Below are 16,155 nucleotides of genomic sequence, written 5' to 3'. Positions count from 1 at the left end.
TCCAGCTCAGTGAGCAAGCTTAAAATCTGAACCTTAACCTGAGCTACAAATCTAGTCAAAACTCGTCAACATCTTTCCTGCAGCAGGGAGACCAGAATTGAACGCAGTATTCTAAAAGTGGCCTGACCAATATCCTGTACAATTGCAACATGACTTCCTAACTCCTATACTCAATGAACTGACCAACAAAAGCAAGATGCCAAATGCTGCCTTTACCACTCTCAAGAAACTATGCATCTGCACACCTAGGTCTCTTTGGCAATAATCCCCAGGCCCTACCATTATCTATATTCACCCTGTCCTGGTTTGCCTTACCAAACTACAATGCCTCACATTTATCTAAAATAAACTAATATCTGCCATTCCTTGGCTCATTGGCCCATCTGATCAAGGTCCTGTTATACTCTGAGATAATCTTTACTGTCCACTACACCATCAATTTTGGTGTCATCTTCAAACTTACGAACCATACCTCCTATATTCACAATCAACTTGTTTCTACAAATGACAAAAAGCAGTGGCCCATTTACAATCCTTGCAGCACACCGCTGGTCACAGGCTGCCAGTCCAAAAAGCAAACCTCTACCACCACCCGCTGTCTCTCCTACCTTCAAGCCAATTTTGTATCAAATTGGTTTTGTACTGTTGGTTGGTAAAATTGTAGAATCTGCTCTGCAAATCAGGGGGACATAATGCTGAAGTGAACTTTATTTAGTAATTTGTCATTAATCTGTGCTATGTATATTATTTGCTGATATGTATTCAGTAATGAAAAATGGCTATTTCCAGGAAATACATTGTACCATCAAGCCATTATCCAATCTAGGAACATTTTGAGGTGATGAGGCAGTATAAAGTGAAAACAAAATGCAAGCAATTGGTTTATGTTGCTTCAATCTTAGAAATATGCTCCTGTACTGGGATATGTATATTGTTAAGAAAATTAGTCATTCTTCTGCCAGCAAAAGTGTCAAAGTAACAGTATGATGCTGAACTTCCAATTGTACACTAGTGCCAGAAACGTTGTTAATTCATGTGATAAGGCCTGAAGTTTAATCATGATTGGTTTGAATCAGCTGATACAAGGGTGTGCCATTGCTCAAATATAGGGTCAGCCTTTAACTTACAAAAGGAAACAGCAAAAGCTGATCTTTACAATCTTCCATGTTATTGTTTCTTGCCAATTACTTTAGATATCTGCCAAGCTATACTTTACAAAACCTCAACTGGAGAAAACATATCAAACAATGAGCTAATAAGTGATTTTCTTCATATTTGATCACGAGCAGCAATGAGAATCTTAACTAAATTTATCTGGTTTTAGCAATAGCTATCAACCATGGCACTGTTTGGGGTCGAATAGGGAAGCTATCCTTTTATTTTCTATTAAGTAAAATTGGTATTTTTAAAGTTACATAAACCTAAATACTTTTACCACAATTCTAAGCATTTATCTTTGGGTCTTAACAAATGTAATGAATGTTTTGTTAAAACATGGATGTTATGTTAAATATAAGACCATAGGAGGTAGTATCAGAGTGGGCCACATTCAGCCCCTCAAGTCTGCTCCACCATTCAAGTGAATTATGGCTGCTCTGATTTTCCTCACATCCACTTCCCTGCGTTTTCCCCAAAACCCTTGATTCCCCTAAGATAAGCTTCTTTATCCATGAAAAGTTTGAATTACATGGCCTGCTATCTCAACACTGAAAAGCTACTTTTATTTAATTGGGATTATTTTTATCTCTGTCTTTAACCACAGACTGAAGAAATCTGCTTGTAATTGAACTGCTCGTTATCCTTGCTAGTACATCCCATGACTACCGCTATTGTTTGTGTTTCTTTTGAAGTCTACCCCAACCAGCAAAATAAGCCTTATTTAAGGAATCAATTCCCTGGGGGTTTTGTAACAGTATCAAGACATTGTGTTGAACTAAACACATCTGCATTTTCATTTCTTTACTCATTATTGTAAATAGAGTCTATTCTATGGCTGAAGTCACAAGTATCAAATAAAACTTCAGCTAATCTTCTTTCATCCTTAACCTAAAAGGAAAAGGAAAAAGGGTTATTTGTGTAACAGACCTAAATATTTTGACTGATGCACGGTGAGCCTGAATCCAAACATTTTCAAAGCACATAATTGCTTCACACTCAACAACTGCAAGGCTTTTTTTTACATAGAATTATTAACAAAGTACAAGACTATTCCTTCAGCCAGTCCATGTGGGTGTTATAATCTTCCATATAAGCAGTAGACATAAACACAAGTACTTCTTCCACTATCCCTTTTATCTATCTTTCCTTCAAATATAGATGAAGCTTATTATTAATTGTTGACAAGCGAGTATATACACAAGTCTTCTTATCTTTGATGATTAATTACCCCTAACAAATTCATCTTCGTCCTCATGGTCTATCTTCAGTAAAATCCTTAGCGTCTGTTGATCTTTCCTACATTGCCAACTGTAAGTTAATATCATCCTGCGGGAATCCTGGACTCTTCATTCCTGATGAAGGGCTTATGCTCGAAACGTCGGCTCTCCTGCCCCTCAGATGTTGCCTGACTGGCTGTGCTTTTCCAGCACTGCACTCTTTGATCCTAAGAGTCCACCACTGCAGTCTTTAGTTTGCTGATTTTCTATTCTAACCTCCTGATGCTTTATCTATATTTGAAGGAAAGATGGATAAAAGCAATAGTAGAAGAAGTACTTGTGTTTATGTCTACTGCTAATATGGAAGATTATATTGCCAACATGGACTGGCTGAATGGAATGGAATTATTAGGACCTCTGCATCCAGGACCCTTCCAGGGTTCTCAGCATTTTCACCTTCCACTGCATATTTTGCCGCATCCCTGTAAATATTGGGGCTGTTATGTTTGAGTAAATCAGTGAAAGTGAAATGTGGTGTCTTTGGGATGGAAGTACTTTAATTCTATCATGTTTAAATGGAATAATATATATATATATAAGGAACCCTTGACTTATTTACATTTTGTTAGGTGTCTGGGTATCCTGGTAAACCATTAGCAAGTAATGGCTACATCCAATCCTTGAACAAAACTACTTCTCCAGTGTATAGAGGGGTGAGTACAAATGTGATAAATTGTATTAGTGCTACTTTTGTTGGTCTCTCTTTGTGTAGAATTTATCTTGATAAAAAATATACTACACTAAGATTCCCTAGTAGCCCTTGGATGATTTCTGGATAAAAATAGAGTAACCACATCACGTTTGTACATCAATCATGTCTTATTAATTATCTAGTATCGCAACAGTCAACATCAGTACAACCTCTGCCACAAACCTGATAAAACCATTGCATTGTGGCTTTTCTTCAAAAACATTTTCTATAGTTCAATTATAAATAGATCTTCATGACTGCACTGGTCTGTCAAAGGTATGTTAACAGTATGAACTGCAGGAGTTAGACCAGAAAGCTCCCAGAATCCAAATTAAAGAGTAATACTTAAGCAGCTAATCTCTGCCACAATAGTTATTTCTAATTATTGATTTAAAAGCCTATTCAATCTGTGTTGGAGCTAATTTTGTAATTTCAATGTTTTTACTGAGGAAAGGGTAATGGAGACAGCCAAACCCTGCTGCATCCCCATGGCAGTCTCCTAACTAACTGGTGTTGACTTGCCTGGTTTGAATTTTACCATTCAACTAAGTTGGTTAACTTTTATTGAAGAGGCAGAGAAACAGGAGAGTTGGTTGTGGGGACAAGAAAGGTGATGAATTGATGTACATTCGAGACTTAACTATAATGACCTTTTGTTAGATGGAAGAATTTTTCATATGTTAAACTCACATACTGAGAATATGACATGAAAACATATTGCTGAAAATTATTCTTTTTCAACTTGTCAATGTGTACTGTGCTGTTATCAGCATTTCTTTGGATTATTTATATATGTATGTTGAAACAATAAATATTTTTGGAAATTAAAGGAAATCATTTATTGGTGATAGTTAACCAGTGAAGAAATACCTAGGGTGATGGGGGAAAATAATGTTTAGATGTGTGTAAGAGCACATATATGGATATGCTATATCTGTACCAACTAATGAGCACCTTCTTCTCTGGCTATATAAATTATTATTCCCTTTCTAAAGTTGGTTTGCTTATGTTTCTATCCTGATGAGTGTAAGACAAAAGGTTTTGAGTTTTTGTCCCTTTTTAATAATTTCTTTTGGGTATCTTTTGTCAGGTTATAACTGTCTGATGGTTGAAATCAAAGAATGTGAAATATTGAAAATCTAAAATAAAAACAAGGCAAATCATTTGACAAAGGCTTAAAATAGGAATTGGCTTCATGTTGAATTCAGTGGAAAGGAAACAGCTGACTGTATGGAGCTAGATTACCAGAGAACAGATTGGTTAGTATTTTGAGTGATTGACCTCAGCATTAACATTGAGTTAAGGAAGAGTGTGGTGGGATGCATTATTCCACCATGAAACACAGTGGGTGTGGCAGGGGAAGAGCAATCAGTCAGTCATGGATGAGAGGGGTTGTAGAGCTACTGATAGTAGAGTGGAGATCCAATCATAGAAGAGTAAACCAGATAGAACAAGGTGTGTGTGTGTGGGGGGTGTAATTTACACAATAGCCCTGTGGATCATAGCAAACAATGCTGTCCAGCAGGAGTGCCTTTTAAGGCACATAATTTTAAGGAGTTCAGGTAACTTTTGGTAATATTTCAAATTATGATAAGCTTTCATCTGATCCATCATCTATAATCCCAGTTGTTGTCTTCAGATCTTCCATAAAGTAAATGATACCTGAAGGGCATCAATTGGATGCAGGTGGAAAGGCCATCCATGGGCCTTGACCTTCCTGCCATGCACTTAGTCAGGAAAAAGGTGGAAAGATAGTGGTGACCAGAACTGTATGCAATTCTCTAAGTGTGGCTGCACTAGATCTGTGTACAACTGCAACATGAAATATCTGGGAAAAGGAGTTGAGACTCCATAAACAAAACTGTTTTGCCATCTGCTTATTAACTGACTGTTTAAGCCTTAAGGACAACTAATTGCCCTGCTCAAGAATTTAAGGAGTTAATTTCAGGAAAGCAATTACTTCAAACAGACAAGTCAATGCCAAATGTAACAAGAAACACAGATGTTACATCTGATAAAGAAGTGAGCTGCAGACTCAAGGACTTCAGAAGAGTAACTAATATTTTGGATGAAAGATGATCATTTAGTTTCAATCATGTCACACCATAGACCTGAAGGATGAGAAACTGTATGAGACTTCACCACCAGAACTCCTCTTCAGCTGAACTTCAAAGGACCACACTGCACAGTGATCAAACCCTGGATATCAAAGACAAACATTTTTTGTTGGTATTGTAGCTCAATTTCACCATTAAGTGACTAATAGCCAAGTTGAATTGTAAGGCTTAACCTGCTTGCTTCAGGATTTTACTTTGGTTGCTATATGCAATAATGTTTCCATGCTGTACATCTCTATGACTCTAATTCCAAATAGCAATGTATAATATTATTTGAGAGGATATTAGATCTACAAAGTGTACATTGCCTTTTCATTATGTGGATTTGATAAGTGATTAATCTAGCAAAATTAAAAGTTAGAAGAAATTAGATGAAAGGTAGAATTTGATGTCTAGGAGAAAATCATAAGAATGGAAGTTTATTTTTTATTTTGAGAGATGTTCCATTTCTCCAAGTTAAATCTGCAAAAAAAGTGATCTTACAAATAGGAGCCAAATTGCAAAGGAAAATATAATGCTGCACAGATGTAATTATACTGCATTTGAAGGTTATAGTCTTACATGATATTGCTTGAAAAAAAAATGATGTTCAGAGAGTCAAATCTTTCAGATTTTATTGGTCAGTAATACTTCTTTCATCAGTAAAAATATTTTACCACCTTGAAATACTTGTCATACCCATGTCTCCCGGGCTACTACAAAGCCTATATATCTCCTACATATTTGTTATGTCAGGCGTTACATGTTGCTGTTTTCAACTTTTGATTTCAAAGCACGTTGAAGTCTGTAGTTCATATTATGCTGTTGGTATGTGTGCAAGTAGAGGAACGGCACGGTGGCACAGTGGTTAGCACTGCTGCCTCACAGCGCCAGAGACCCGGGTTCAATTCCCGCCTCAGGCGACTGACTGTGTGGAGTTTGCACATTCTCCCCGTGTCTGCGTGGGTTTCCTCCGGGTGCTCCGGTTTCCTCCCACAGTCCAAAGATGTGCAGGTCAGGTGAATTGGCCATGCTAAATTGCCCGTAGTGTTAGGTAAGGGGTAGATGTAGGGGTATGGGTGGGTTGCGCTTCGGCGGGGCGGTGTGGACTTGTTGGGCCTGTTTCCACACTGTAAGTAATCTAATCTAAAAAAATACAGAATTTACTGGCATAAAAGTAGTATTCATTTAATAAATCACAGCTCACTTGCTAGCATTATGCATTTTATTCTGTACTTTACTCTCACTTTCAGACAGAAGACCTTCAAGTAGTCAGAGATTCCTTGCGCAGTTTACGAAGCAGTTTTGCTGGTCATGACCCCCAGCACCACACAATCGACACGTTGGAGCAAGGAATCGCAAGTTTATTAGAACGAATGCACGTGGCTGAAACACAGGGAAGAGCTGGTAACAAAGTAAGGACATCTTTCCACTCCGTGTAAAAATAATCTCCAATTGGGCTCTTTAAGTGATCAAGTTCCAATGCATTTTTAGCCTCTTGAAATTAATAAGACTAGCCACCATTGCTTGAAATTGAGCTTTAGGATATTAATAGCATATGCATTAAAAAAAGAAATTCTTTGGTTTAAGATTTTATCAAAGATGTTAAAAAGTTCACTTTAAATGAGCTACAGCTTTTAGTTCAGTAGTGTGTGAATGTGTGGAAGCGTCATTACTAATATCGCACAACTCATTTCCAACCTCCATATGTTGAATATATTTTTACTTTTGCCACTAAGTGAAGTACATAGTATAACTGCATTTGAATATTTTGTGACTTAAATATATCTGTAAAGGATCATTATAGAATAAGTTTCTAAACTGGTCCTCCATCAAGTTTATGAAGGCGCAGTCTTTACTAGGAGTTTCTAAAACTCTGTACTGAGTTCCTTTGTCAAAATACTTGACTGCAAAGAGAACTCAACAAATGGTATGTGTGCATGCGTGCATTTAGATCGGGAACATACTCATGATAGTGCCCACCCATCTTAGTGCCACCTCATCTGATCTCCAAAAGCCGTCATCCTACTCGGGAACCCAATTCCACTCTGGCAATAAAACTCTGGATTTGTCCTGTCTCCTGTCCTTATCATTTCTTCATGGGCCTCCTGGCAGTACCAACAATGCCTACTGATATCTATTGGTGCTGCTGTAACTATGGAACTTTATTCCGTTTGAGGGGCAGTAGTATGAACTTTAGCTTCTTATAATTTCAGGAGTGACCTTTTTCAAAAGTTTGTTAGACTTTTCATCTGTGAAGATTGTTTCATGGACTGAAAAATTTAATCCATAATTTTTATTACATACATCTCGCAAATGATTCTTTAAACACCAGCACTTAAATATTCAATTGATTGTTTTTTGTACTTCCCCCACTTTCAGAATATTATCCTTAAATACAAACCTGACATTAGTGTTTTGAGCATACATTTACTTTTACTTTTTTTCATTAATGTTAGCTTTCAGAAAGAAAATAATAGCTCTGATTGTTCCTCTACTGAAAATGCTACAGTGACTCAGTTACCAAGACATTCACTAACTCTGTTGAAATTGAGGATTGCAGTATGAAAGGGCTTGAGGTTGTTTTTGTGAGAACATTGAAGTTTGTTATGAAATAAAGGCAAAGTGCTGGAGAAAGGTGCAATTGATGTAGCAGTAGACCAGGCAAGGATCTCAAGATCCCTGGGTTCAAATCCTGGTCTGTACTGAATTAGAGAGACCATTGTAAGTGGTCTAAAGGCCCCAGGGATAGGGAGAGAAAACATATCTGTCATAGTTGCCTTCCTGATGACTCCTGCAGGAAAGTATGCATTTGTAAGTTTTGAGTTAGGGTAAGACAGATTTTGGATCAGTGCTAAATCTTACCATTTGAAAAGCCTCCTGATATCAGGGGATGAATTTACCCAAATAAAATGAATATGTAGAAGATGACAGACTGGTGAATACAGTTAGAAATCTCCAGCCTACAAATAGTTATGTTTACACTATGCTATTTCTTTTCATTCATATCTCTAGACTCCTGTGAAACATTCAGGAAGAAGAGAAGCAAATACAGAGAGAGAATCCTGGCCTTCAAATTCCAGTACGTTCAGAAGCAAACAATTCACTGACTAATGTTTGTTTGGGGATAGACAACACTGTGAACCTAATATGCAGGTTGATTTGATTTCTTAACTTTCCTACTTTGTTTTTAGAGAAAGAAAAAACTACATTTGTCACTTTCCGATTCCATGTCATAGTGTTATTGTATTCACTGCAGAGTGTAATTTTATTTTATACACGTATTTCCACAATATGATATCCACATTTACTGTAGGTCATTCACCTGCACATAGTTGCCATTGTGTCTCAAAATATGTGGTTTACTATTTTAAAAAGATATCAATTTTCTTTCTTGGCAGGTCTTCATTCTCACAATAGTCCTGGTCTAAGCAGTCTTGTCTCCACTAAGGTGCTGTATTTCACAGATCGGACTCTTGTACCATTTATGGTAAACATCCCAAAGAGGCAAGTAATTCATGTTGTACTGGTCTAGAGAAATACTTAGAAGCTGAAACTAACTGAAAACTGTTTCCTCCAATTTGAAAAGATTAGCAAAAAAACTTGGTTAAACATTCATGTTATTTTTGAAAAAAAACCTAATTAATTTTCTTAATTTTTTTCTGTCTTGTATCACAGCGACTGTTGCTTTTAATCTACTGAAAATGCTACAGTGTCTCAGTTACCAAGACATTCACTGACTCTATTGAAATTGAGGATTGCAGTATGAAAGGGCTTGAGGTTGTTTTTGTGAGAACATTGCCTTTATTTCATGACAAACTTCAAAGTGCTGGAGAAACTCAGCAGGCTTGAGTCCTATTTCACTCAAGAGATTTTGTTTTGGAAATGTATGAGGAATACCATGTGTTTAAATATTTCATTTTGCTCAACCCTGGAATGATGGGATACAATTTCGATCTTATCACCAAACATGAATACTTAATCTTAGCCATATCCTTAGGAAGAAACATGCAGAACTCTTGTAAAAAGGAGAAAAACACAACTCAGTTAGCCTAGGCTGCTCCTGTACATTTTCCAAACATTTCTTCTTTTATGGGATGAGGGTGCTGTTAGCAAGGCCAGCATCTGTTTCCTGACCCTGATTGTTCCGGACTCAGTGGGTTGTATGGCCATTTCAGAGGGCAGAAGCAACCACCTTGTTGTGGATCTGGAATCACATATAAGTCAGAACAGGTAAGGACAACAGATCTCCTTCACTAGAGAACATTAGTGAAGAAGAATGGTTTTTATAATCAATGGTAGTACATGGTCACCATTACGGAGACTAAGTTTATATTCCACAGTTACTCATTTGAATTTAAATTCAGTTGCTTGTATCCAAGTTCCCAGAGCATTAGACTAACTTTTCAATACCATGATCATTAATTGCATTCAAACCCTATCAATTGCCATGGTGGTATCTGAAACCATAGCATCAGTCTGGGTCTCTGATCTTACCATATTATCACAACATCACTACTTCCCTTTTACAAGATCAGCATTTCTTGAGCTGTGTGTGTACTGCATCAGGGAAAATCTTATATTTAAAATAATCCAAAAAAATCCTTCTCCAAACTGTATGTCCTTAATTTATTATCAACTTTATCCCTACAGACTTGGTGAAGTGACTCTGAAAGATTTTAAAGCAGCAATAGATCGGGAAGGGAATTATAGATATCACTTTAAAGCACTGGATCCTGAATTTGGCACTGTGAAGGAAGAGGTAAAAATCCAGTCATTGGCATCATGTTCTGGAAAATAACATAACTCTATTCGTTACTTCTTAATTTTTTTAATTCTTAGTTTGACAGGGCAATTCATCAATGAAATATTTTGTAACATTAAAGTGTGTGCTGCTGGTACATAAAATGCATTCTGTGCCCAGTCTGTCCTAAACTAGTTTAACTTCAGGTAGCTGTGTCATGAGATTTTTTTTCCTGTAAATGTGCTCTTCTATATTGACAAAGAAATGCAAAAATATATGTAAGAAATAATTAATAAATGTGTATTTAAATAGCATGTGTAGAGCACCATAAAAGCTATAACAAAATTATACACTTTAAAATCTTAGCTTTATTTCTGTTTTCTTTCTGCAGCTTTTCCATGATGATGATATTATACCTGGTTGGGAAGGCAAAATAGTTGCTTGGGTTGAAGAAGACCATGGAGACAGTAGGTAGACTGATTCTCTCCCAAATTTGGCTGATTTCTTTATTTTTAATCGCAAAAGGACAAGAGGACAACCCACCAAAGAACAAAAAGATACCACTCAAGTCTTCATGTCCTTGTTTGTCTTCAGTTCCTGTGCCAACTACCAAATGTGACTGGAAAGGAGAGCCTAGTACAAAAGTTGCCCAAGAACAGATGCCTTGTGCTGATGAAAATAGACAATTCATTGTAAAGCTGAATGACTGTTAGTTGCTGTACTGATGTACAATTGTCATGCTGTTACCATGAGCAATAAGTTGAATTTTGCTAACATCAGTATTGTGAAAAGCAACTTCAGTAAAATATTTGTATTGTTGCAACCTCAACGTTTGGGATATACAAAGTTGTAAATTGTATAGCTTAGCAGCAAATGCAATTCAGGTTCTGACTTTTCAGTTTGGAGTTGTTTAAAAATTTAAATGATTTTTGTGACCAATCTATAAATCTCATCCATGTCATTTGGTTACACTGAGCTCTTGGGTGTTACAGCAAAGATTTTTCAACTGAACGGTTTTGAGCATTAATGCTTGATTAAACATAACCTTTTTTGCTGACAGGTGAGATGACATTATAGTAATGAAATATGCCCCTTCTGCTTTGGGGTAGGACCTCTGACGAATTGCAGTTGTTTTCCTTATCTGCAGTAAGTGTGCCTTTGTTAAGAGGAACGGTTTGTGGTGTGGATTTTTCTGCTTTCCAGCTGCAGGAGGTTGGTTGGAAGTGAGAGATGTAGTTTATTTGGAAGAAGAAACAGTGGAATTCATAAGACAATTATACCAAAATATTCCAAACCAGGTCAAGACAAAATATTTCCTTGAACTCTCATTATCTTTATTCCTTAATAAAGATAAATCAAAGGCTATTATCTGCCTTATTAAATTGATGTTCCTGATTTTTATATCAACTTAAAATGAAATCTTTGACATACAAATTTATATGGGAAAATACTGACTTCGCTCCGATCAATAAATGTTGGGTGAGCATCAAGTTCCCCCTGCTGTCCTGTCACAGAATAGCTTCACTGGAGACTTGCAAGCTGAAATACGATATGGCATTTATGAAGGCTAAATGAACATTTAAAATTAGATTACAAGAAAGGTGTGGATTTATTAACATTTTTAGTCTTGAATGTAATGATGCCAATTTATTATTTGTAACTTGATTGCCCATAATGAAAGGCATAATGAATTTGTGTTTGTTCTCCATTTTAATGAAACTGAGCCATACACACACATTTTGCTCTGTAATATATTCGTTAGGTAAACAATACAGGTTTCAAAATGTCACATAACAGCAAGCGATACTGCCTCGATCTTTCAGGGCTAAGTGGAATTTTATGAATCTTATTTAGGATCAGAATTCTGCAAAACTAAATGATGAAAATTAGAAGTTAGATAAAGAAGAATTAGGACTTCTAGACTAAGATTTTTGAAAAAAGTGCAGTCTTCGAAAGATTTCTCTGTTTTGGTAATTCCTTTCCATTAAAAAAACCTAAAAATTCATAATATCACAGATTTTTCGAGTATAAATGCTTTTTAAAGTCAGTATTCCTATTAATTTTTAAATTTTGTTTTTTTTTTAATGAACATTATGTGGCTGATATACCGTTGTTTGGAAATTTATAAAATGAATTCCAGAATTGAAGATGGATGTAACTAATCTCGTTGTATCTTTTGGGGATTGGAACAGTAAGCTTTTTATAATTGGAATATTTATCAAGTTTGAATTATTCAAATTACTTTTTAAACAATGGACTCTTTTTTTTAAAGGAAAGAGTTGTATTGCCACAGTTTTGGGTATTTTATGTTCTGGCACTATGTTCAGGAGACAACAATAGTACTAGACATTTAGTGTAAGTGCCATAATAATTACTGCTGTGCAGTTTGTTTTAATGGAACTAAACATTTCAAATGATGCAGTGGAATTAGTTCATGTCTGTTATAAGAAAGTGTTTTGTTGTAACCAAGATTATTTGAATCACATAGACTCAATTAGTCCTTCGGATTGCATCCAGAGAAAAAATAAAGTTTGTTATGATAAGGATTGACTATATAAAGATATTGGTGTTTTAAAAAAATACTGTGCATTTTCAATAAAATATGTACTAAGTTCCTTTGTTTTGCAGAGATTTTATTCTGCCTTGTACATAGAACATAACAGTGCAGTACAGACCCTTCGGCCTTTGATGTTGCGCCAACCTGCAAAATTAATCTGATGCTCATCTAACTGACACCATTCCATTATTATTCATGTGCATGTCCAATGCCAATTTAAATCCCCTTAACGCCAGCGAGTCTACTATGGTTGTAGGCATTCGTTCCACGCCCCTACTACTCTAAGTAAAGAAATTACCCCTGACATCTGTCCTAAATCAACAAGGTAAAAACAATGACTGCAGATGCTGAAAATCAAATACTGGATTAGTGGTGCTGGAAGAGCACAGCAGTTCAGGCAGCATCCAACGAGCAGCGAAATCAACGTTTCGGGCAAAAGCCCTTCATCTGATGAAGGGCTTTTGCCCAAAACGTTGATTTCGCTGCTCATTGGATGCTGCCTGAACTGCTGTGCTCTTCCAGCACCACTAATCCAGTATCTGTCCTAAATCTATCATCCCTCAATTTAAAACTATGAAGTGTAACCCAAGTGGCCTTTTTTTTAATGCTGCATATGAGCTTCTTCTCATCCATCTTCAGCTATTAGTGTAACCTTTGATTCCTTCCTCCCTCAAGTTCTTATTTAGCATCCCCTTTAAATATATCCGTTATAATTATCTCAACATTTCCATGTGGCAAATTTCACATCCTAAGCACTGAGTAAAGAAGCATCTCTTAAATTCCTTATAAGATTTACGAGTCGCTATCTTATAGATATGACTCCTAAGTTGGATTCGCTCATAAGCAGAAACATTAGAACTGTGATCATTATTGTTATTGAAACTGGTATAGCTGTTTTGCACTTGAACTGAAATGATTCAGCACACATCACTTGATAGATTATTGGAGTGATCTAGGTAGAATATGTATATTGAGGAAAATTGGAAAAAAAATTTGGACTGATTTCAATTCATAGGAGGGGACTGACAATCTTGCAATTGGAATCAGAATCCTGGCAGGTGTGCAATGCTGCTGGTCAACTGCAAAACCATTTACAGGCAAAGACCAAAGCCTACTGGCCAGTGGGAATGTAAGTTGAGAAATGCATAACAATAGAAATTGCAAGGTTTGCTCAGGAAGAGGGTGGGATGGCCCCGGATCTGGAAATATGTCATCTTGTTCATGGATTGATGTTATACTTGAAGTACAACTCAAGGTCTCACAAAATACTAAGACAATGCACTAACAAGTTGAACCTTTAGTAAGAGACTGTAGTGAATAGCTAAAGCCTTGGAATTCCAAGTTGAAGTAAAAAGAATGACTTCTAGTTTGCCAAACTTGAGCAGCTGGTGGTAAGTATCAGGTAACACGTTGACTGTTGGGGAACTGACTAAATGGGAAGTTTCACTGGTTATATCATTGTATATATCAAAATTGGTCCTATCATTTCAAATAATAGTGACTAATTTTGTATAAATGAGTCGTACAAGGAGGCTAGGATCGACTTTGGAGCATAGGAAAGGTAACTGGGTTGACACAGGACCAAGAAAACACCTTGGGGGGCTATACTGTCTCTGGTCAGATAATGCTGGATGAGAGGGTTAGATATCAAAAGAGAGGAATTGTTGAATAATGGGTATAGTTGACTGCTTTGAGACTGGAGACGTTAATTTGGACAGAAAGAGAGCATGCACTGTTACAGTCACAAAGTGTCAATATTAATCTTGTCAAGGGCAGTTAATATAATGACTATAATGCTAAAGAAGCTCTTAAAGATGAATGTGTGGCATGCAATGCGATGATGACTAGGTAATCGTGCAAGGGAACGGATTTAATTCCAACCTCAGGCAACTGTGTGGAGTTTGCACAGTCTCCCTGTGACTGTATGGGTTTTCTCTGGCTACTCCAGTTTTCCTCCTGCAATCAAAAGATGTGCAGGTTAGGTAGATTGGCCATGCTAAATTGCCTGTTGTGTCCAAGGGTGTGCAGGCTAGGTGGATTAGTCATGGGAAATGCAGGATTACAGGGATAGGGTAGGTGGATGGGTCTGAGTGGGATGCTCTTCGAGAGTGTGATATGGACTTGATGGGCCAAATACCCTGCTTCCACACTGGGATTCTATGATTTTCTGAACTATCACATCAAAAGTTATTGTAAAAATAAAAGCTTGTGTTATAAGGGATTGTATATTGGCATACATACATAAGACTTTTGCCCGAAACGTCGACTTTCCTGCTCCTCGGTTGCTACCTGCTGTACTTTTGCTGCACCACACTCTTGACTCTAATCTTTAGCATCTGTAGTCCTCACTTTGGCCTTATACATAGAAGATTGGTTGAATGATTGATTTGGCTGAAGTGACTGAAGATATAACTGCCAAATTTTCTGATGTCATAACATAAATTGAAACAAATTATGAGGAAAGTAACAGTTATATAATTTGTCACAAGAGGAACTGAAAACAAAAAACATCATGATTCTGTGAATCTATATTGATTGAGGAATATTAACCATGACAACAGGGTAACTTCCCTGCTCTTTTGCAGTACAGTTTCAGGAACATTTTAGATTTGAAGATGTGTGCTCCTAAACCGGCCATGCTTCTAGCTAAATCACTTCAGTACAGCGACAACATTATCATCTATTTGACACCATGGAAAATCACCCAGTTACACCTTATTTTAAAAAATGCAAACTAATCCAACTGTGCGCGGCAAAGTGGCACAGCTGCCTCACAGCGCCAGAGACCCAGATTCAATTCCCGCCTCAGGCAACTGTCTCTGTGGAGTTTGCACACTCTCCCTGTGTCTGAGTGGGTTTCCTCCGGATGCTCTGGTTTCCTCCCATAGTCCAAAAAATGTGCAGGTCAGGTGAATTGGCCATGCTAAATTGCCTGTAGTGTTCGGTGAAGGGGAAAATGTAGAGGAATGGGTCTGGGTGGGTTGCTCTGCGGAGGGTCAGTGTGGACTTGTTGGGCCAAAGGGCCTGCTTCCACACTGTAAGTAATTAATCTAATCTAATTAAAGTTCTATTGGACCAACTTCAGTAATGATATGGAAGAAATTGTCAGTAATGTAAAATAATACTTGCCAATAACTTAGTCATCAGTGCATGACCACTCCATTCCAGCTGTCATTACAACCTTGAACCAAACATTGACATAGACCTGAATTCCAGGAGTAGGGTGAGAGCGATTGCTTTAATATCAAAGCAGTGTTCAGCTGTGCCATGAAGGCATCCCTAGTTTAACTCTTAGGGAATTGGGAAGGAAGATTGCCAATGCTAATGTAGCTGGCAAAAAGATGATTCTGGTTGTTAGTGGCCAATTATTTCTGCCTTAAGACTTTAATGCAGACGTTCCTTAGAATAGATATTTTCTGATGGATGTGTTATGACATACCTCTGGACTGGGTAGGGTTTGAACAGATGTAGTAGTAGTAGTAGGGGCATTATCACTACAAGAACCCACTGCCTTAGAGTAGTTATTTTCTAAATTAACCTGTTAAGTGATGTAGTTACACAGCTCTGGAGCAGGTACGACTTAAATGCAGGGCTCCTGGTTCAGAGGTAGGGACACTACCAGTGTGCCTTAA

The 16,155-nt window shown here is 37.1% G+C and overlaps 1 protein-coding gene across 7 annotated transcripts in view; it reads left to right on the top strand.

The window, feature by feature from the left end:
• The window catches only part of dixdc1b (DIX domain containing 1b), a 128,984-nt gene extending 116,403 nt beyond the window's left edge, over positions 1–12,581 (top strand). For 6 of the 7 annotated variants that reach the window (XM_072593248.1, XM_072593250.1, XM_072593249.1 and 3 more), the window contains 6 exons: positions 3,005–3,088; positions 6,476–6,637; positions 8,238–8,304; positions 8,624–8,729; positions 9,876–9,984; positions 10,358–12,581. In XM_072593248.1, the coding sequence (XP_072449349.1) occupies positions 3,005–3,088; positions 6,476–6,637; positions 8,238–8,304; positions 8,624–8,729; positions 9,876–9,984; positions 10,358–10,441 (612 nt within the window). In that variant the 3' untranslated portion in view covers positions 10,442–12,581. Of the gene's footprint in view, positions 1–3,004; positions 3,089–6,475; positions 6,638–8,237; positions 8,379–8,623; positions 8,730–9,875; positions 9,985–10,357 lie in introns of those variants that run through there. The other variant, XM_072593252.1, reaches the window with a different exon arrangement.
• The last annotated feature ends 3,574 nt before the right edge of the window (positions 12,582–16,155 follow it).

The sequence above is a fragment of the Chiloscyllium punctatum genome, chromosome 23, assembly GCF_047496795.1.
Source record: "Chiloscyllium punctatum isolate Juve2018m chromosome 23, sChiPun1.3, whole genome shotgun sequence".
Classification (NCBI taxonomy): domain Eukaryota; kingdom Metazoa; phylum Chordata; class Chondrichthyes; order Orectolobiformes; family Hemiscylliidae; genus Chiloscyllium; species Chiloscyllium punctatum.
The sequence above is the reverse complement of the archived record's forward strand: the minus strand, read 5'-3'. Positions and strand labels throughout refer to the sequence as shown.